Raw genomic sequence first — 22,427 nt, forward strand, 5'->3', positions numbered from 1 at the left:
ACTGAGCATCTGCATGCTTAAAGTTTCCCGCAAAGGTTAGTAGCAGCATACAATGCATTCAAATAAAAATTATTGATAACACTGTAAGAGTTTCATATGGGGTTAAGAATAAAGACAGTAATTCAGACAAAAACCTTTGAGCTCCAAAAAGAGCGAAGCTGGTCCTGCAGTGCTGGCTTGACTGTCTGAAAGTTTACAAAAACAAAATCCACTAATTGAAAACCTTTTTTTTTTCTTTGTTTTTACACAAAACAAAAATAACAATCCAAATTCAAAAATTAAGACAAGCAAATTTCTATTAATGAAGACTTCTGCTTGCAAAGCAAGCCTAAAAAGTCTTACCTTCAGGCTAGGTGTTTGGGTCTGGTCAACAGTAAATCTCATTAAAATACTGAACTGGAGATCATTTGGAAAAGATTCCCTGTAAACAAACAAAATAATGTTATGTTACATTAAATTTTCTTGTACCAACTGTTGAGAGGCAATTGCTACCAGTTGCTACTGTACCTGACCTTTCAGAAACATTTGCCTAGCATGTTAAGGATAAGATTTAAGGAATTCCTGCCATGAAACAATTATAGCTAGAATAGATAATGCAAGTAATGCGGAATGATACAATAATGCGGAATGATACAATAATGATATGCTAGAATTTCGATTCTAAATCAGGCTATTAGTGAACTCTGGGTAGAAGGAAGGGAAGACAAAAAGCAAATTAATTATTACCATAACTCTTTAAAAAGTTATGCTGACACAGAGATGAATATTCCAGTGAAACTTTTACAACAAAATAAAGAAGTTCAAACACAATTTCTACATCACTGAACACAAGGTGAGACAACAAACATACATGGCTCAAATGCATATTTCAGAATCAGATAAGTAGTACCATACTAATGTTCAGCCCAGAGGACTCAAACCCTTTCAATTAAGAGTCATTTTATGAAACCAAAATGCTGAAGCAACAGGGTTTACTAAAGTTTCAAGATCTGTTATGAGCTGTGCATTTTTCTGGACAACAAACAGCACACCAAAAAAAGAAAAGCAGCAAAAAACCTGGATACAGTTAACAACTATATTGTTACTTTTTACAGCTCATTACCTTGTGACATCAAGTGCCTTCTGAACTTTTGCTTGTACAGACCCAAGCAAGTCAGCACCCATTTTTTTCAACAACTGTGTCAGCAGTACAAACAGCCAGTCCTGCAGGTCTTCTTTATGGACCTGGATGAAGTCGACCAGTGTCTCCAAAAACATACTGAACACCTAAAAGGCAGAAGAAGATGGAAAGAGGGTAGGATGGGGCAAAACAGGAAGCGACACTGACATATGCCGAACTTACAAACGAAGAAAGCAGTAAGGGAATCAGAGGCAGAGAAAGGCAGTGCTGTGCAGCCAAGCAGGAAAAAAAGAAAGAAAAAAAAGGAAAAGAAAGAAATCTGCCTTGCTTTTTCATTGAATTTTGATATAAGAGTACATTGGAAATGTTAGCCGACTTCTGTAGAAGTTTGACAATTAGGTATTCCATGCAGTTTCGTCAAGAAAAGGAATGCTTACTGTGATGGCTGGCGCAACCTCAATTTTTCCAGTAAAACTTAAATTTTTACCCTTTCAAGCTCTATCATTAAGTTGATTTGACGTATTCCTCAAAGACTACAAAACTGCTTTCTCTTTAAAACCAAAAAAGCTGCTACAATTCTTAAGCAAAATATTAATTGTAAATATCTGCATGAATAAATACTGCAAAATCATGAGAGCTGGCCAATTCCTTTACATAAAATACTTGTGGAACAGAACAAGCTTCTTCTACTATTGCAGGTATCCCAACACAAAATTATTCACGATAGTAGGGAAAAAAGCCACAATACATTTCAGACTGGCAGGTGTTTAAAACACAGAAGTACTTTCATTTTTTTGGAAAACACAATATCCATTGTCTTCTTTTCAACAAATAATGTTGAAAAGACTGCATTCGGTAAGAAAAAAAAACCAATCCCAAAAGAACCAAAACAATGTAGTTTTTATCGGACTCACACCAGGAAGAAGGGCTTTTTGGAGGGAAGGTGTCAAGGAGGGTGTGACAAATAGACAAAAATTGCTGTTTAAACAGCTCTTTTAATATAGCTCATTAATTTAAAGTTTTTTCCAGACCTAAGAGTGAAATCAGGATGGATATGCTCTATACTTGTGTGGCCCATGGGCTTCCTGTTTCCCTGACAAGAAAAATGGGTGTTTGGGCTGAAAATGCTTCCTTCACAACTGACACACGGTCCAGCACAGGACTGGGTACAGAAGTATTGCTGTGATGCAAAGAGGGTTGGGCAGATATTGCCTCCTGAGTATTTATGACATGGGTGCAAGGTTAGGAGTGGCTGATGCAGAGCAAGGATTGGAACCCCACATCCTCCTGCAGCTGACCTGGTTTGTCATTAGGCCAAATTCTGCTTTTGTGAGAGTGGATGATCCCAAACTGTGATCACACCTCACATGGCTGCAGACTCTAGGCCATGGAAGTAGACTTTCTTCCATAGCACTGATGCAAGTATGGAGGAGTTGGTGTATGCTGCTGCACACCTTCTTCACTGAGGAAGTGATCACTTTTCATGTTGATAATCAAGTCAGGGAAAGCAAATTAACACCACAAAGCAGAAAAAAATCCATACAAGTATCTCGTAAAGAAGTGCCTCCAAATTTACACTAGAAATAAAAAACTCAGATTCATTTTATCAAGAAAGGTTGGACCAGAGGATCCTTGAGGTTCCCTTCTAAGCACGTATTTCATTATTCTTTCAGGATCTACTCGAGACTTGGGAAAAATTTTTAACAGACATCTTAAATACTGAAAATCTGTGTTAGCAACAAAACAATACAATTCTCTATTCAATGTAAAGCCCATCAAGATTAGCAACTTTAATTAACTTCCCTTTTGGGGCAAATTACATTAAAAATTGGGGGAAAAAATTGCCAAATTATGTGCTGTGTAGATCTGTATTCAAGTCTGAGGTTTCAAAATTACCCTGCCAGTAGTGGGACAAGATTTTTAATGCTCAGGACTGGAAACATCTCCTGTCTCAGGCTAAACTGAAACAATACATCATTCTGTGGATTCACAAGCAGTAGTCACAGTTATAAGACAGAGGCAAAACCAAACCAGTATGTACTTTCTGTACTGTAATATGAAGTCTTTGGCTTTCACAGCTCTAAAGTAAGGAGAAAATATACTCAGGCAAATGAACAAACAAAAAATTCTGGTGCTATAAAGATTACATTGTGTGTATGGGGGGGGGGGGTGTCTCACAAAATCCTTCAAACTGAACTACGCAGCTCAGCAGAATTTAAACCTGTACCTGCTTCTCTGACTTTGCAGACACTGACACACATGGCTTTTCCATTAAAACATGTAGGCTGAACAAAGTGGTTACAAGCTCTTACTTGATGGAGTAATATGGACTTCTTATGACACTTCAAAGACATAAAGTGGCTTAAACTGAAATCATTATAAAGTGAATTAGGATTCACTATGGCAAAAATACTCTAAAGACTCTGTGCTGACATTTTAGCTGTTAAAAGTACATGTAACTGAGGACTCAGCTTTGTTTTCAAGCTTGCTTTGATTTTAGATTTACCACAGAGAATGTCTACAGAAAACTCAAACAAGCTCAGTAGTTTTGTTGGGTTTAAAAAAAAAATACTAAACATGTAATTTTGTCTCAGCATGAAGAATTTAAGAAGGCTGAAAGAGCATTTAAGGTAAAGGATGAATTTGGAATGGAAAATGGAACTCAACCACCTATATGTTGAACAATGTATGTGGATACTGCAAAAATTGCAGTTTCAGTTTTTATGACACAAACTAAAATTCTGAAACCAGCCATCTAAAGTTGAAGTTTTTAACAATTTGACAGTGGAAAAAAATAAACAGATATGAAAATAATTATAAGTCATCTACCTCTAAAGTGAATTATTTCAGATGTGCCAACCACCACAATATAAAGCAGGAATGCATAACCAAACAATGTCAGTTAATTAGTAGATAAAGCACATCTCGAAACTTTACCACACAGTTTACTAATTGTTTATAGCATTTTATGATTGCAAAAGGCTTGACACTGCATGAACTCTTTGGGGAAGAAAAATAGAGAAAAAGGGTTAATTGCACATTCATGCAAGTAAGGTTAGGCTTCCAACAAATATTGAACCAACTTACTCTCTAAAGAGAGTTCCAACACAGGGGACAGCATGCAAAACGAAACAAAAACAGAACAAAACAAAACAAAACAACAAAAAAGGGAAAAAGATAAAAACACACAAATTAGTGGCCATCGATACGAAGTTCCTGTATGGAATATAAACCAAAATAAAACAAAAAAGGTATTTCGAAACTTTTATGACAAATTTAGTAATTTTATTGGGATACTCAGTGTATTTTTAAAATAAGCACTTGGCATGTCCTTTTTGGTATGTCATTCTCCCACTTCCTCCTCCAAATATTATTGTTCTCTTATTCTGTGTAACTTCCTGCATCCAGATACCATGTTAAAGTAAACATTAAAAAAAACCCACAAAAGTGATGCCAGAATAATTCCTACAGACACTTGAGTAGAGTCTAAGATGAGATTTATGTAGACATATGTCATTAAAAAAAAATAATGAATTCTTAATACTTAAAGGGTTCTCCTGATAACATATTGATGACTATTAATAGTTTTGCAACACCAAAAAGCAGGCAAGGCTTCAGTGACTGGAACAGCTGTACCACATGTTACAACACACGCCAAATTTTTAAACTTGAAGCTCCATTGTTCCATATCACAGTGGCCAGTAAACAGAACAATCAGCCCGAACAACTCAATGTAACATTCTTAAAGGCTTATTTAAGAGGTAAAATGCTCTTCTGACACATACAACTAAAGTTTGGAACATTTGCATTATCCTTCCCTGGCTCCCATGCGACACAAAAATCTCCAAAGTGGCTCTGACATATATGCTGCACCACTAACACAGAACAAGCACAATTAAACCAACCTGCTATTCAGAATTTTGTCATTACTTTACTTAAAAAGTAAATATTCCAGCAATATTTCAACATTTAATATTCTTTCCTCTACTTTGACTTTTCTTTTTATGCAATGTTTTCTTCTTTTTAACTGCTTGGTTTAGTCTTTTCTTCTGGATTTCTGCAGTGTGTGATCAACTTTAATACCATGTTGCTGTCTGCAATGCAAGTTACTTCCAAAATACATGGTGTCAGAGATAGGAGCTAAGTCACTTTTTCCAACAGGAAAAATAAAGAGGACAGATGAACACTAAGTTAACTTGTCAAGACTTCTAATCACTCTGAATTTAATTTTCAATTGCAGCAACAAGGAAGACTTAAAAATACGTAAAATGTATTGCATAAACAAAGTAGTTTTTCAGGATTCTTCTGGGAGAAGTCAATACTTCTGAAATAACAGCCTGCTCTGAATTTATCTGAGTTATAGTTTTATCAATTCCGAAATATGGACACGAAGTGGGATATGTTATACTCAATATAAAAGATACTATTTCTTCCAAACAAGCCTATAATTAAATACAATACGAAGTTACTTTTTTTTTTTTACATTATCACATTTATTAGGCTACTTACTTACCTGCACTCCTTCTGCTATGAGAAATTGCGACATTTAATCAAGCTGTACTAGTAAACCACCTCCCACAAACACTGTAAAAACACTATCATGTAAAGCAACTCACTTAAAAGGATTTTAATGGCCTTAGAAAACAGAAAGCATTATTTTCCTTGTTATATCAGCCACACTGAGTCTTTACCTAAGTAAAACTGAATAAAACATCACATCTTCTTTTATACCAAAGTACAGTCTCCTCATGGAATATTAAAAAATGATGTAAAAATTATTCACCAGTCTGAACTGCCAGACCTATCTATGACATTCATGGAAGACATCATCAGCTATGATAATACAAAATATCCTGGAAAACAAATAAGTACACATTTGGCATAGTTTATCCGATTACGTATGATTTAGTCAGACAACTTCCTCTGCAACTTAAATTACTGCAGAGACTTTTCTTTCTAATTGAGAGAAAATCTATACTTGTCTTGAAGTGGCCTCTGTAAACAATGACTTCTTAAAAACACAAATTTTGAGTACGAACTGCTGGACTACTTCAGTGCATTTTATATGACGTTTATCTTCATTTTATTTCAACGATGCTGCAGAAAAATGGGAAAAATTATCTTGTTCGAAACTCCAAATTAAAGGAGTTGAAATCTGATACCATTAACTGCTTTTGCTTGTGAAATTTTACATGTGCAAATATCACTGACATAATTTACCATAACTGCCTTTCTATTAATTTATGTTTTCAGACATTTACTGAAAATAAGAAAAACCTAAACGTACCTTACTGTGAGGATCAGCAAACATTCTTGTGAAGATCTCACACAATCTTTTCAACTCAACACGACTGCCAAAGTGAAAACAATACATCAGTCAACTCCCTTGCTAGCTCTGCTAGAACACTAATGCATAGCAATCAGTGAAATCAAGTGTAAATATTGACTCAAATAATCTAGCAAATAAAGTAGTGGAAACCATTTTGTTTAAGACATGGGTAAAAATGTAATAGCTTTTGTCTAAAAGGAGACTTTAAAACCTAGAAATGTCTCTTTAAACTGTCTCATACATTATACCATACTTTTGTAACAGAGCAGGTAACGAAAAAGGTGTTCTTAGTAATGAGTAGTAAACCATTTCTTCTGAATAAATACCCCAAAATTACAGTAATAATAACAAAAAAAGGCCTTCTATTGATAGCAAATGGAAGCATCTTATGAACCTTCTGTATTGCAAGAATTCTCAAGTTTGGATTCACTACGTACACTAGTATAGAAATATACACTAGTTGCCAGAAGTGAGAAAAGCTTCCTTATTCCTTCCCCCATCTTACTTTCAAAGAGACACCCTGCTTTCCCTCTCCCTCCACCCCTCAACAACTTTGAAGCAAAATGCCTTCCTTATTAAGATGTCATCCTACCTTAGAGTTCTCTGGTTCTTCAGTAAGTTCTGCAGGCCTAGAAGGCCTTCTTTCCTCTCTGACCAGTTGGTGCTGGCACAGCGGTTCAGGACTTCAGCCACATCTTCTGTCTGCCTCATGTATGTCGGTATGCTCCCATTCCTGGAGCTGTAGGACCTTTCTGAACAGGCACTTGATGCATCACTGTTGGCATCATCATCTGAGTACATCCCATATGATTCGTATCTTCTTCGCACGGGCTTCTTCTATTGTACAGAGACACCGAAGATCAGCACTGATTCTCAGAGAGAGAACGTAACATGCCCATAATGGGTCGAAAGACCAACAGTTTAAATAACTGGTGTGACCCCTACTCCCTGCAGTGACAAATGGCTCCAACCATTCAGCAGGTCAAACCAAGTTAATGAAAATATTTTAAAGTATGGCTTACATAGTACTCCAAATATAAACCCAAAGCAAATGCAGAGAAGACATACATTTGATGAAATATTTAACTTAAGGTTTTCTTGCAAGAACCCATAAAATTGCATAACAGGGTGACAAAAGACTGTTGCAAGTTAGTTATTTCACTTCATAGCTTTATATACATTACAGAATATAAGAATTGAAGATCTAAATGTATTTTGACATTTTAACTCATTTTATATCAAACATGTTAATAGCAAAATATTAAACTATTGAAGAAGAAAAATAGTTTCTATACCTTAGTCCGTATGTCTCCTAAGAGCTGTTAGCAGTAAATTATTGAAAAGAAACAGAAATTGAGAACAGGAAGGTAAGGCATAGCAGCACTGTGAGTAGTAAACTCCCTGCCACTGGATAACATACAGTCTTACTGTAAATTTTGTTCTTAGCTCTCTGTGTCTGATCAGCACATCACACATTGTCAAGAAGTACTTTGCTAAGCTTTCATTTCAGGGAAATATTACATATCATGGGCAGGTTGGTCACAAAGACTTCTCTGTCAAAATCTTTGTGTCTTTTGCAGTGATATTTGAGCATGAAGACTTAACACATGCAGTCAATTGTTATCTAAGTACAAAACCTTGAGCTGCACTATTTAACTTTAATATCTAAATTTTGTCATTGCAACAATTGCAGTCAATGTTCTACAAAAAAACTGATTACATAATGCAATATCCCAAATACCCTAAAAACAAAAACAAGCAAACAAAACAAAACACAACATAACCAAATGTCAGAGGGGTAAAAAAAGCTATTTAACCTAAAATGACGAAAACCACACACCTCTGCAGAATAGCTCTTGCCATTCAAATTTTGGACTTGAAGTTAGCATTTAAAAATTCAGTTTTGTTACATACTTAAAGAAGCAGTAGTACAAGTGATCATTTTCCCCTTAATTACCACTGCCATTTGCACAGGGTTCTCATTTTAACCACAGATTAACTTAAAGGATATCACAATACTAATCACAAACTAATCAATACAACAAGCAATAAGCAGGCTTATGGTCAACAGAACGAGCACACATACATGTGTAAGAGAATAACTGAAGGGAAAAATCACAGAGACATTAAGTGTTTTGGAAAAGAGACACCATAAGGAAAAAAAAAAGATTCTTCAATAAATGAATCTGAAATGCCAAGGATTGTACTAAAGTAAAAGACATAAAATATGTAAAGATTCCCATTATTGCTGCATTTTATGCAGCAATATTCAAAACAGATCTTAGGCAGAAGACTGACACCTCTTTGGCTTAAGCACCACTAAAATCAGTCGAGTACTTTTTATAAAATAAAAAATAGTAACACAATCTGGAATATTTTCATTTTTTTATTTATACTACATGTCAGGACTCTACATTCTACCTTTTAAAAATACCATTATGAGTGCGACTCTTCCATCTACGATAAAACAACAAGGGTGTTTAAAACCAGATTTTCATCTAAATGGAGCCTTTTGCACAGGACAACCTGTACCACTCAGAGCATGGCAAGGAATCAGGCATGCAAGTACTACAATAATAAAATGCTGCAGTTCTTGATCCTTTTTTATAATGTCAGACTCTAGTTAAAGTATACAAACTGATTTTCCTCTAACGTTTCTAGAAGCATCATGATATTTTGGATCCAGGTAATGCAAGCTAGTTTCTGTGAAGAAACTTTATTGCTTCAACATAGAGGGACACATTCAAGCCTCAAGAGCAGTCATTGGAAACATGACCTTCTCCTCAACTTCTATTCTTACTACACACTTTGCCCTGCTAAATTTGAATAAGCTAGGAGTCTGATAAAGTACTAAAGATACTCTTTGTGAAGCACTCTGTGTGAAGACTACAGCACAGGCTTTCCAGTTATAGCCAGAAAATTTCTATGTTCCATGGACTGTTTTTTCTATTGTTCCCTATTCCAAAATCCAGACTGACTTCCAGTTTATAAACCAGCATTCACCACCAATGCTGAAAACTTTTTCAAGTTTCTAATAACAGACAGGGGAAAATGCACTCAACTTCACCACGACCACTTTGGCAAGATTTCACAGATATTCCGATCTCTATGCCAGTCAAGGCACACAAATTTTAAACTAATATGACAAGAAAAAAGTATTAACCAAGAAATCAATAGTCATACTAAGATATGACAGAGTTCTTCAGATTTTGAAATTTTTTTCCTCTCTATTCAGTTATATGTCTGTAATTATCTTTTTAGAGTCTAATTTGTATTTTTTTACTAACTTTCAAAATAACAGTTTTTCTTAAACCAGAGAAATAACCATTTCTTTAAAGCATTCTGGTAACTAGAAAACAGGTACTTACAAGTATTTAATGACATGCAAATAAGTATACAATAATTTATAAAAATGTATCTGATTCATGACATCAGTATTTTAAATTAACTGAGGATTTCAGCTTGCTGATGTAAATGTCAGAGTAGCAAAATACATGATGTGTTCAGTTTGGCTAACTGGGACAGGAAGGTAGAGGAGCCAAAGCCACCCTTTTAAAGAACTGTATAGCTTAAGAAAGAGAAGGGCATAACTAGTTTTAACTTAGTGTAACATTTTGAAAAAAAAACCCCTATACTTACGAGATGCTACCTGCTGGGTTGGTTTTGGCTGGGGTAGAGTTAATGTTCACAGTGGCCGGTGTGGGGCTGTGTTTTGGATTTGTGCTGAACACAGGGTTGATAGCACAGAGAGGTTTTGTTATTGCTGAGCAGGGCTCACACAGAGCCAGGGCCTTTTCTGCTTTTCCTACTGCCATGCTGGCCAGGAAGTTCAGGGTGTGTGGGAGGCTGGGAGGAGACACAGCCAGCACAGGTGATCCAAAGTGACCAAAGGGACATTCCAGGCCACCTGACATTATGCTGAGTGCATAAAGTGGGGGGAAGAAGGAGGAATGGGAGGATATTTGGAGTGATGGTGTTTGTCTTCCCAAGTCACCGTTGTGTGTGATGGGGCCCTGCTCTCCTGGGGATGGATGAACACCTGCCTGCCCATGGGAAGCACTGCATCAATTCCTTGTTTTGCTCTGCCTCTGTGGATGGATTTTGCTTTCCATATTAAACTGTCTTTATCTCAACCCACAAGTTTTCTGGCTTTTACCCTCCCGATTCTCTCCCTCACCCCACAGATGGGGGAGTGAGCGAGTGGCTGTGTGGGACTTGGCTGCCCAGTCATCAGTTTCTCTCTTCAGCATCAATCTCACCTGCTGTCAGACAGAAGAATTTTAAAAGGCACCTAGGCTTAAGGTAAGCAGAGGGCTTTAGCTGTCATCATTCCCAGCTCTAACAAGCCTTCAACCTACCCTGAAGTTTTTCTGGCTGTTGTGAGAAACTCCTGGTTAGTTCTACCTGCTCAAGCAGCTCTTTGGGCCACTGCAACACTACAGTCAAAGACTATTTCCTGTCTGCCACGGAAAAAAGCACGTCTCTCAAAAGTTAAAACCTCTGTAGGGAATGAAAATTCCAATACTTGCAGCTCCAACAACTCAGTTTCTTTTTTCCAAGAAGCCAATAAAATAACAAATGACAAGTTCTTCTGCATATTTAATGTACAGGTACCGAACACTTTAAGAGCCTACACGAGCTAAGTGTGAGACTCTTACCAAAGCATCTGCTACTGCCTCTTCCACGTCAGAACCTGTGTTCAGAACTCGCATAGCACTGACTGATGATGACAATCTACTCGACTGACTAATTCCAAAGCCAGTACCTGTTACAACAACAAAAAGAAATACAAAGAATTCAATCAGAATAGAAAGCTAGGACGTAAATATCACACTCACTTATAAAAACCCAAGCAGAAGAAAAGCATTTGCTTAACATTTTTAATAAATTATGTCGTGGATAAAAAAACCATTTTCATTCTGAAGTCTTTAGTGGTACAGACAGAATTAAGAATTCAAGTAAAAAACCAGTCACCTACAAGCATTCTGTTTCAATATCACATGGAAAAAACCAATGGTTTTATTTGAAAGAAGTTTTGTTGTTTTTTTTTTTAATTAATGTCTTCTTCATTTTGGGTTTTTGTTTTCATTTAGAAAGAAAGCAAATACAATAGGAAGGCTATTGAGACTGTTGATTAGAAAACTACATGCATAAAGAATTCTCTACAAATACTAAAAAAAAGGAAAACTAAAAAAACTTCTTCTGCAAGTAAAAAAATGTTGTTAAGGAAAAAAAGGATTAACATTAGAGGATGAGGGTGGAGACAAAATCTAGCAACATAAACACATCTATCTGGATTATTAAAACCACAAAACTCAAATTAATATAAATAATACTTTCTAAAACTGAACTATGAGAATAACCAAGTGGGTGGGGAAAAAAAAATCCAGGATGACTGCACAGATGACAGCAAAGGGTACTCATCCTTCACCTGTGGCCCCATAAGCATCAGGAGCGTAGAGGGCACCAGTGGATCTGGAGTGATGTCTGGAAGCTGCAATAACAGGATTAAATAAACCCTATCTATGACCACGGAATCGAAGTGCTGCAGTAGCTACTCAGATGAACGAGAGTATTTATCAAAAAGATTCAGCTTAAGCACAAGAAACTGAGCATTAAACAGAAGCAAAAATCTTCAGGGAAGTTCTTTGATTATACAGAATATAATTATACATTTATGTACACTGGACATTTCATGCATAATTTTTTTTTTTAATTTAAAAGATTAAGAGCAGGGTAAAAGCAAGTAAATTTAAGTTCAAAGAAGAAAAGGTGCATAGACACACATGCACACAGTCACACACAAACAGAATAACCATAAATACCTAAAGAGTTATCAGTGCACTGACACTGGTCTTGCATTGTAGACTTAACTAAATTCTGTGTGCTCAAGTCAGAGCCAGAGCTTACATATCAAACATTATCTGCACAAAGTGCCTCCCGCACGAACCCACTGTGCTGGCAGCTGACAATTTGTACACATCTGAATTCTTGCCTATGTTGCAGACAACTCAACCTCAGTTAAAACTTACCACTATGTAAATGAAAGTTAGAATTATCCAGTTATAATTAAAAGTTTAATATAAGGCAATGCAAGTAATAATTCACATACTTATTCTTTTATTTAAATAAATAAAATGTGAAACTGAAACACATGTTAGTTACTACAACTCATTATGGTTCTTTAAAGTTATGGAAAGCAGACATCAAAGACCCTTAAGGATTTCTGAATAAAACTGAGTGGCCTCTCTTTATAGCACTTGCATAAAACTGGTTTTCTAGTGATTCAGAAGAAGTTGACTCACCATTGCTTGTATTTTCTTTCTTAAAACAAGCAATTTTTAAATTAAATGTGTTTTTAAACAATTCAACTTCTTTCTTCAGTTCACTTAAGTCAGAATGCTATCACACATAACTGAAAATTTTAACTTGAATCCAAATGTCCACCCATAGTGGCATAAACCCCAGATATGATCTTATGATTTAATAAATAACTGTAAATGCAAATACTTTACACCTTTTGGATATATAAAGTAGCATAAACAGAAACCAGGAATCAAATTAATCGTCCTTTTCTCTGATTAACAAAGACCATTTAAGAGTCTGATTCGAATCATGTAATGATGACATGGACCAAGTGACATTTTGGGAAGCATCTTTTAACCTGAGTGCACTCCACAATGATCCTAAGTCCTGTAAAGATCCCAGAAACAACACTGTGTCTTTCCACATTAAGTTCTTTACTCCCTTCATAAGGTACGGTGATGTACTTTATTTCTAACTAAATAAAGTTATGACGAAGTTTGGCTAGGGCATTTTAGTTTGGAACTAATGCTTTGTGGAGTACTTGGTTCTTTAGAAAGTGTGTCTCAGCATGGAAAAGGAGACAGTACCAAGGATGTCACACCATAGACATCACAGCTGACAGCTCTTTAAGTACAAGCATTAATGGGATAAAGCTTTCTGTTACTTTCCATCAACGAGCCCTGAAAATTAAAGGTACAACCGAAAATTAAAAACTCAAACTTTAGGCAAGAAAGTTGAAATGACTCCTGCCCCTATATACATTGGAAATTTTGAAATATGCTGGACAAGCTTTTAAGACAGTGAAAAAGAGCACTATATACTGGGTGAAACATACCTCATTCCAAAACATATTTTCAAGAATATTCTTTGTACCCCTCAAATTGCAGAAATTGTCAAGTATTTACTTTTGCATTTTCATTTTTTTAAAGGATGAATCAAAATAAGACTTTAAATGGACTCACAATAAGATAATTTCTTAGCTAAAATGGGGACATTATGTTAGTCTGATAGTTAATTAATATTAACTATATTTAACAAAAATAGACACTTCTATATAAATTAACAATCACTTGCTTCTTAGTGGCTCTTATCTCCCAGTTTATAACATTATACTGAGATGTGATATTACATAAACACTTCCTATCAGCGTATACAGTGAAGCAATTATGTAGCATTTAGGTCATTTTATACCCTAAAGGGGGATAAAATCCATTTTATTTTGTGTTCATAAGCAAAAATTTCTGTGCTGAGAATGAGAGGCAACACAAGTTACATTCCCCTCTTCCATCCCCATGTCAAACTGTCTCTAGCTACAGAGAGCTGAATTTGCCTTATTTCATCTTTCACTTGTACCAACAAAACAATGAATGACATTTTAAATCATTCAAATAGTCATACTAAAAGGAATCTCCATTTATTCCAGGTATAATTGCCTTATTTTTTTTTTAAACAATGCTGGATGTTACTTTGCATTGTCTGTGCTATCAGACGATTCTACCTATTTCACTAGTATAGGTAGTTGTTTTGATACCTGAATTATAAAACTGAACTACATCAACAAAAATAAAACCTCCAGTGGCATCTATCTCAGCAACACATCTCGTGGTTCTGCCTTAATACAGACTTCTTAAGATAGCAAGCATTTGACCAATTACAAAGTGTAAATCTGATCTTGCACGCATGCAGTTCAAATCAAGCTGCAAGGCAGCAAAACAAGCACAAAGAGTTCTGCAAAACACCCTGTTTTTTAAAAGAACAGAAGGTACGTGTGTACTTCAACACAATCTTCCAGCTGCGTTTTAGAAAAAAAGATACAGGTTTCCTAATGTATCCTGCATAACATCTACTTTTACTATCATTTCCCAATTAAACAGCATCTGGGCAAACTAGCCTTAGTCATTGAAACAGCTTTCATTCAATGAATCTGTACTCTCCCAATTAAACCACGGCTGGCGGGAAGCCCTAACAGACCACAACGTATGTCCAGTGCTAATTAGGAGTACAGCTGGGTGCCTCAATTTGAGATAGAAACCAGGGATTTACTATTTTCAGACTAGCTTTAACAGCTACTATTATAAAGTCCTTAACTGTAAGCTACACTGAACAAACCAAATAAGGAGGATATATACTGCAGACTACTTCAGACAAAGGTAACACTAGAAAGAGATCTGTTTCAGATACAATTGCACAGAGTTTGGCATTACCAAACAGTCAGAAAAAACCCCCAATCCACAAACCCAACACGTAAAAGCACTTCAAGCAAAATTTACTATCAACTTGTAGTAACCTTGACATGGATAAATGGAGATGAGAACCTTCCCTAATCCTTAACCAACAACATGTTAAAGTCATTACAAACTAATATTCTTATGTCTCATTGACATCTCAGAAACAGATCATCAATCTGTTTTTTGTCTTGCCAAATCTCACAATTTGTATCAGACCAATAAGCTGCTGGCCATATAGCAATGGGGACATAATTAGGTGTGTTTTCTTCTTACACACTAAAATGATTCATTGACTAGGTAGAAAAATTTCAAGTAACAGCTGACACTGCACTCAAGTACCCAAGCAATGAGTGCTGCAACGGAAAGAGAAACACGCAATTTCGAAAAAATATCCAAAACCAGGAGTGCCTTTTCAAAATGGCACCTAGATACTGTGCAGCACACACCTTCCTAGACTTCCTTCAGACTAACACTAGCAAAGTGTGTATTTTTCCTGTGTGCAACCCATTCACACGTTGGTCAATTCTCCATCGGGGTAAGTGGGGAGAGAGCCAAAGGAAGGGAGAGCACGGTGGCCAGCTAGAAGCTAAATGAAGGAGGCATGGATTCGTTAGGCGCACATAAGGAAGGGCAGGGACAGCCATGCACGACAAGGGGCTCCGAGTACTTACCAAGGGGCGGGAAAGAGCGGACAGGGCTCGTGTCCCTGCTACTTTCACGGCTGGCCTCCCGACTGCAGCCCTGACTCACACTAGGCCGAGGAATGCGGCTGCCTCGCGCTAGTATGATTCAGGGTGCAGACAAACAGCAGCACAGAAGGGAGAAGACATAAAAAAGTTGCAGTTTTAATGCAATTCTCTTTCGCAGTAAGATCAAAGACGCATTCTAAGAAAAGATATTGATGATTATGTCATAACCTTTACTACAGACTTTCTTGATTGTGCTGGATTACTCTAAGTGTAGCCAGCTGAATGAAATTATTTCTTTGTACAGCTTAAAATGGAAATTTACTAACTCTTCACGGAATGGTTGAGACCTTTTGGAAAGGATGGAGAAAAACAAGCAACACTGAGTAATGATGCAGAATTTGTGCTCAAGATCAAATTAATCAATAGTAGTGCCAATGAAAAACCCACCAGCTTTCTAAAGAAGGAAAATAAAAAAATTATGCAGCTAAGAAAAAAATCAAAAATATTAACAAGGAACAGCATCAATACCATTAAAATCAACAGATTTTTTCAATAACATTGTTTGCAGTAAAGTGTAATCAGATTATACTGTGAGGTTGAAGACATGTAACTTTCATTTTAGCATCACAGCATTATACACATGCGCACACATACACAGAAGACATGAAGTAATGAAGAACATATTTTCAAAATGGTATCACACTTTCATTCAATGGATATGGGTATTTTGGGTGTGAAGTGAAAAAAGAGAAGGAAGACAGGGAGGCGAGGAAAAGAACAACTACTACATTCTGACAAGAAAAACTTCCAAGTTTCAGCTTCAATGTAAAAAAACTGTCTATCCAAGACTAGAGAAAACAGCCACATTTTAAATTATCAGGATGTATTCTGTTTTTTTTCATCCACCTATAACTAAATACCAGCTGTAGATATCTTGCACTTAAAGTAAGAAGGGCTATAAAGAAATCAAGAGTTATTTGGTGATTCTTACCTACTGACAGCCTAGAAGGACTAGCTTCTCTACTGCATCCCTGACTTCGTGGGATTTTGCTCCGCTTTTGTGCAGCTGCAGGATTCACCAACACTCTCTGAACTCCTGTGTTCATAGTGGAAAGTGTGGTTGTTGTCAAAACTCTTCCAGGAGACCCAGATCTACTACCAGCTGAAGGCAGAATGAATAAATATTAGTAACAACACAGTCAATAAACAATCATGGTTAAAAAGAAAATAATACCTGAAAGTTAGTAGGAGGGTGGTGGTAGATTGAAATGATCAGGAAAAACTTACACGGTAAAATCATGAAATAGAATGCCTTGGTCCGAGTTCTTACAGTACTACATACAAGGTAGTTAAAATTATCAATGCAAGGAAGCACTTGATGCTATATAAGCTCAAGAAACCGCAGTTATTATTTCTGGACTTTGTCAAGAGTTCCATGGTCCCTAACATGAACACTGCTGTGTCTGGTTTTTTTTGAGCTACCTGGTCTCACTAATCACATTTTCTATTAATGAAGAAAAACAAACAAACCAACCTCTTAGAAAGCTAAAGGGAGCAACTTTAAACTAAGATTTCATAATTACCCAGCTCTTCCAATGTAATCAATGCTATAATTAAATAATGTGGTTTTCCTAACACTTAAACTCTTCTCCCTTGCTTTTAAAAGCATGGGGTCTTCAAGCACTGTTCTGACACTAAATAAAATGTGACTGAAGATAATTACAATATCCATGTACATTTCTGTGGAGGTTACCCCACAAATTACAGAAAATCTTCAGTTAGTTTTAAAGAAGCTAAAAAATTGATTAAGACATATTTAAGTGTCTTATGTTTCTGCTAATTAAAACTGTGTATTACTAAGTACTACAGAAGTTCAAGGTACTGTATCACTACCAGAAACTGTGGTCACTTATCTTTAATTTTGATATTTCAGTTACAGAACATTTAAGTTCTAAGTCCTAACAAGGAATTCATTATTCCCTAGATGTAACTGATTTATATCACCAGCTGATATTAATATATTGTTTCCAGCTGTAGAATTCAAGAAATTTGACCAAATAAAAAGCAAAACAGAATTTCAACCGAAGATTAATTACATACGTTTGAACCCTTCATTAATCTTTAAAATACAATCAGGTAACTGTATGACCACAGTGATGCTATCAGATTTACAGACAACATGCAACTTTCCAAGTGAATTTCATGGGTTACTTCTTATGAGGCACACTGAAAAAAGATACAAGTTGACTAAAGCTTGACTATATGTGAAAAGAAACAAAATCCCAAACAAAATAAAATATATGCTGGGTGGAAGAGAGAAATCTAAAACAATGTACCATGCATATACTTTGAGATTCATTGTTTGAATTCAAACTTGAAATGATTATTTACCAAAATCCCTTTTCCAAACTATGGACCTATTCAGCAGAAATGATAAATAAAGTATTACACAGCCTGGAAAAAAACAAGCACAACTTCTATAGCAACAAAAGAATAAAAAATCCTATAAAGCTGCTGTGGTCTGCAAAAATTAAGAGTTTGGCAGTTTCTTCATATCAGGGTATTTCAATTGAGACCTGATATTACTATGCTTTCTTCCTGTTTTGTATCTCTTTAAAATAATAAAAATACTGTAAAAGGTTTCACTGTGCTGGAGACTTGTAGATTTTCTTCAATAGGTCGGAAACATGAAAAAACTTACTCTTCTCAGAATATTCAGAAGAAATGCAACCTCTCGTTCTAATATTTTATTTACTCTTTCTATAGTCTGACCTGCAAAGTGTTCCACTGCACTGTAAATTAACTGAATGTAGCTAAATATCCTGAAAATACTATGCTAATAACAGCACTGACATACTCTGGTCAGCAGATCTAAGTGAACTGAATGATCAAAGAAAGATGACGAAGTCACTATTGCAAAATGATAAACACTTCCCATCTCTCCTGCTTTCTACATAAAGATTACACCCAAGTTATGTGCAGCATATGAAAAAAGCCAGCCAGAATTTCTGCTGAATAGGGTCCTTAAATGAGGTATGTCAAACAGGTGATCAAACAATGATATGTACACGAATTCTGTAGACTCTTACCACCAATGGGGTTAGCAGACTGTGATCCTGAACAAGTGTAAAGGCAGGATTAGGGTAGGGATTTATAATCCATGAAGAGGGAGGGAGCAGAGCAGATTAAAAAATGAATGGCAAATGGAAATAAGAAAGCTTTAGTCATTTCACACAGGAAAAAAAGCCACAAGGGGGTTATGCTAAAGCAGTGCTATTAAGTAGCTTCCACAATTGAAGAATTAAACTCAGATGCTATGTACAAAGCAGATGAAGCAAAGCTGCACAAGCAAATTACAATTCTTCAGCTTTCTAATCAACAACTCAATGCTGAAGAATTAAATTTCCATTAAGCATGAAACTGTAGCCTGCATATTACTTGAAAAGAATATTACATCGCCAAAAAGGCTCAAGAATTTCAACAGCTGAACAAAAATTACACACAAGATCAAAACTTTTTTTTTTTTGAGACACAACAGTAAAGGAACTGAGCTGCAGGTGCGGTGGATGACCAAAACAAAAAAACCAAATTCACAATGGCACAACTGAAAAGACTTGCATAGAATTTAATGTTTTCCTCTATAAAAGTAATCTTGAATAAAAGTAAGAATTTGTTTCCATTCAGAAATTCTCTGAATGATGACTGTAATGCAATTTTAGCAGACCCTGTTGAATCACCCAACAACCAAACTGGAAAGAAGAGGAAAAAAATGTAACCATTTTTTTCCATAGGTAAGAATAAAATAATGAGGCATTTACTTTATGTTAATTTAAAAATAGAAGAGGAAGAGTAAAGGGCTTTCGAAACCCTAAAAAAATATTTTTTCAAATTTCAAATTTGCAAGTCTTTCACAATTTTTGAACAAAAGATAGCTGTAACCCAAAAATTAACAAAAGCATCTGTGCTACAGTGGTTTTTAAAAAATACAAACTTAAATCTAATATGAAGCTATTCTCTCATTATATAAGCTGGGGAAGTAAAACAATCCCCTGTATGGAAACATCAAGCATCACGCTTCACACAATGCTGCGAAAATTTTCAGTCACATAAAGAAGCATCACCCAAATAGCTGGCATACAGCGCCTGAGAATTCTCCTTCGCCTGTCCATTTGTATTTGCCCTGTTTATCTTCCTTAAAACATCTCAGAATTCTTGTTCTCCCCCACTGACAGGTTATAATGAGCTATTTGAAGCAATCGGTTCTGAACAGAAGTAGTAATAAAAGGCTGTAAAGATGCATTCACGCATTTGATTTTCACACATCATCACATGTAGTCAGATCTAGTTATCACACTATCAATTTATCTCTTCAGACATTAATACTGTGCCAAAACGAAAGAAACCCTGTCATTATTAGTAGAAAAACTGAAAAGGCTTAATTTTGCTTCTCTGGATATACAGTTATTTAATGTTATATGACAATGACCATCACTAAAGTCTTATATTGCTACCTAAATTTACCCCCTCCCACAGACATTTATCAAACACCTTCACTTCTTAAGAATTTACCAAATCTATTTGGAGTACGAAGGTATTTTAAAAAAGCTTAATTCCAAACTTTCCTAATACTAATGAAACAATTGTTACAGACACTGCTTATAGTTTCTCATAGAGGGGGAAAAGGGATCTGATGGAACTTCAGCTTCCCTCCCTCTTAAATTATTCACATATTTTTTGCTTATGATACAGTGTAGCCATCTGTAAAACAACTTTTGCACAACTTTTGTCCCAGCCAATAACTAGACTCATTTTCAGGCTTTCATTTCACAAACACTTCTGGGATTAGAGCACTGTCAAAGCTCTCAAGGGAACTACTTCTACAGAATTTTAGTATGCTACATTTTATCTGTTCACATCATTTGAAAGCTTTATTTCAGAAAACCTGCAAACACTGGATCAGGTTTGATCCAACTGTACTTCTCGGGAAACAAAATTATGCAAAACTGAACGGCAAGCGCTCTAACAGGAAAAAAACCAACTTCCACCTGTTTGTTTAACTTCTAAAAAAATTCTATTTTTTATAGATGCAATCATTGCTATGAAGACAAATGCTTCTGCCATTAAACACATTTTTAAGGGGTTTTATTAAAGAAAGTGGATATGGTTAGTAATAGGGAAATAATTGTATTGAAAATTTCAAACCTGGTAAAATTTATTGGGTTTAGAACATTAGGCCTGACAAATTATACAAATGGGAAGTTTATTTTAATTTTATTGTGAATTTGGCTTCCTTTCATTAACTTAGTTGCATTTCACTTAATTAGACAAAGATAAGAATCTGAAAATGCTACAGAGCTTAGTCAGAAAATGTCTATTGGAGACATCAGATGCGTGGACGAATTGCTGTAGGTCAGCCAGTGCCAAACAATGTGAGGTAATCAGGTCTTTTTAATTAACGACTGAGTGCTTGGCTAGATCGAAAATGTCACATCTGCTTTGGTTACTAAACACACACAGAAAATTACTGTGGATTAGCTGACTCACATTAAATTGCCTGTTTTAACCCTTTGACTCAACACAAGCTAAGTAACTGATTGTAAAGTGAGGGTTTAGTATTTTTCCTTCAAAGGAGAGTTAAGTAAAGGCAAGAGCTGTAATACAAAAAAAAAAGGAGTTTATATTAAAGAGCTACAGCAGTGCCTAGCTTAAAGTGAAGATGAGTATTTCTGGCTGGAATAAGCCTTTTTTAAAAATGAAAAATTAGGTCTTGCAGGTAACACTGAGGACACCATTCAGCCTACTCGTTCTTGTCTATTACTCGTCAGTGTTTACTGGCCTTTCATGCTGGGGAGGTCAGAAAAGGGGGGAAAAGAATGTTGAGAAGTTATAATTGAAGACAGAATTTAAGGACAGATTTCACTTCCTGCTACATTATCTAATTTAGCTGGCAAACTGAGACCTAACCTAGTATTTTGTCCAGAGAAAAACAACATGAATCAGAAAAGCATGCAAATACCACTGACCCAAAACACTGAAAAAAATACCTTCATTTTGGTCTGGCGATGATGAACCTAAGGCACAGAACAACAACTCAGTATGTAGCCTTTTTTTTAAAATTAACTTTGACTGTAGCCATTGGTCAATGAATATATGCTTAAGCATTTGGCCTCTTTATCAGGTATAACTGATAAACAGAAAATACATACGCTGAGATTGTGACACCACTTTGGTTCTACTCCGTCCTCTGGAATCTGTTTTAGAATTTCCAATACCAACAGAAGGGGTTGAGAGCTTTGATCGTATACGACCTAGAGAAGAAAAATGGCATTAAATCAGTTTTTCAGAGTCAGGCAGGAAGCAGAGCATCAGTACCATTTACTAATATTTTCTGCAGATAAAAGAAGCGCAATGTAACTCAATTGGCGAAAATTCGCTTGGGATAATTAGTAGAAATTTGAACACCTTGAGGAATTTAATAGCTGAGGAAGCAAAATACGTCTCCTCTGATGCTCCAGGTTTCAGCAAACGATTTGCACATTACCCCTTCAACACCCTGGACTGGCTAGCTACTTCTTCCTTCCACCATGTATGTGTTGATAACACTAAAAAAGGGGAAGTTTATTCAATACAATGCAATGCAAACACTAATGTTGCTGTATCAGGTCTCCTCATGAGTATGTGTGGTTGTAAGTCTACTTTTGCTGTCATAAAACTACAGAATAGGATTCTGAGCTTTCTTCCTAACTTCACTCCTC

At 35.9% G+C, this 22,427-nt stretch overlaps 1 protein-coding gene across 34 annotated transcripts in view; it reads right to left on the reverse strand.

The window, feature by feature from the left end:
• The window catches only part of CLASP2 (cytoplasmic linker associated protein 2), a 507,179-nt gene that overhangs the window by 24,565 nt on the left and 460,187 nt on the right, over positions 1–22,427 (reverse strand). For 4 of the 34 annotated variants that reach the window (XM_032104212.1, XM_032104185.1, XM_032104165.1 and 1 more), the window contains 14 exons: positions 21,879–21,980; positions 21,717–21,743; positions 18,762–18,788; positions 16,664–16,834; positions 15,655–15,762; positions 11,881–11,943; positions 11,108–11,214; positions 7,745–7,768; positions 7,042–7,286; positions 6,408–6,471; positions 4,208–4,210; positions 1,103–1,266; positions 343–421; positions 135–185 (listed from right to left, as the gene is read on the reverse strand). In XM_032104212.1, coding sequence (XP_031960103.1) covers positions 135–185; positions 343–421; positions 1,103–1,266; positions 4,208–4,210; positions 6,408–6,471; positions 7,042–7,286; positions 7,745–7,768; positions 11,108–11,214; positions 11,881–11,943; positions 15,655–15,762; positions 16,664–16,834; positions 18,762–18,788; positions 21,717–21,743; positions 21,879–21,980 — 1,235 coding nt within the window. The remainder of the gene's footprint in view (positions 1–134; positions 186–342; positions 422–1,102; positions 1,267–4,207; positions 4,211–6,407; positions 6,472–7,041; positions 7,287–7,744; positions 7,769–11,107; positions 11,215–11,880; positions 11,944–15,654; positions 15,763–16,663; positions 16,835–18,761; positions 18,789–21,716; positions 21,744–21,878; positions 21,981–22,427) is intronic. The other 30 variants (XM_032104360.1, XM_032104342.1, XM_032104454.1 and 27 more) reach the window with 24 other exon arrangements.

The sequence above is a fragment of the Corvus moneduloides genome, chromosome 1 (assembly GCF_009650955.1).
Source record: "Corvus moneduloides isolate bCorMon1 chromosome 1, bCorMon1.pri, whole genome shotgun sequence".
Taxonomy (NCBI): domain Eukaryota; kingdom Metazoa; phylum Chordata; class Aves; order Passeriformes; family Corvidae; genus Corvus; species Corvus moneduloides.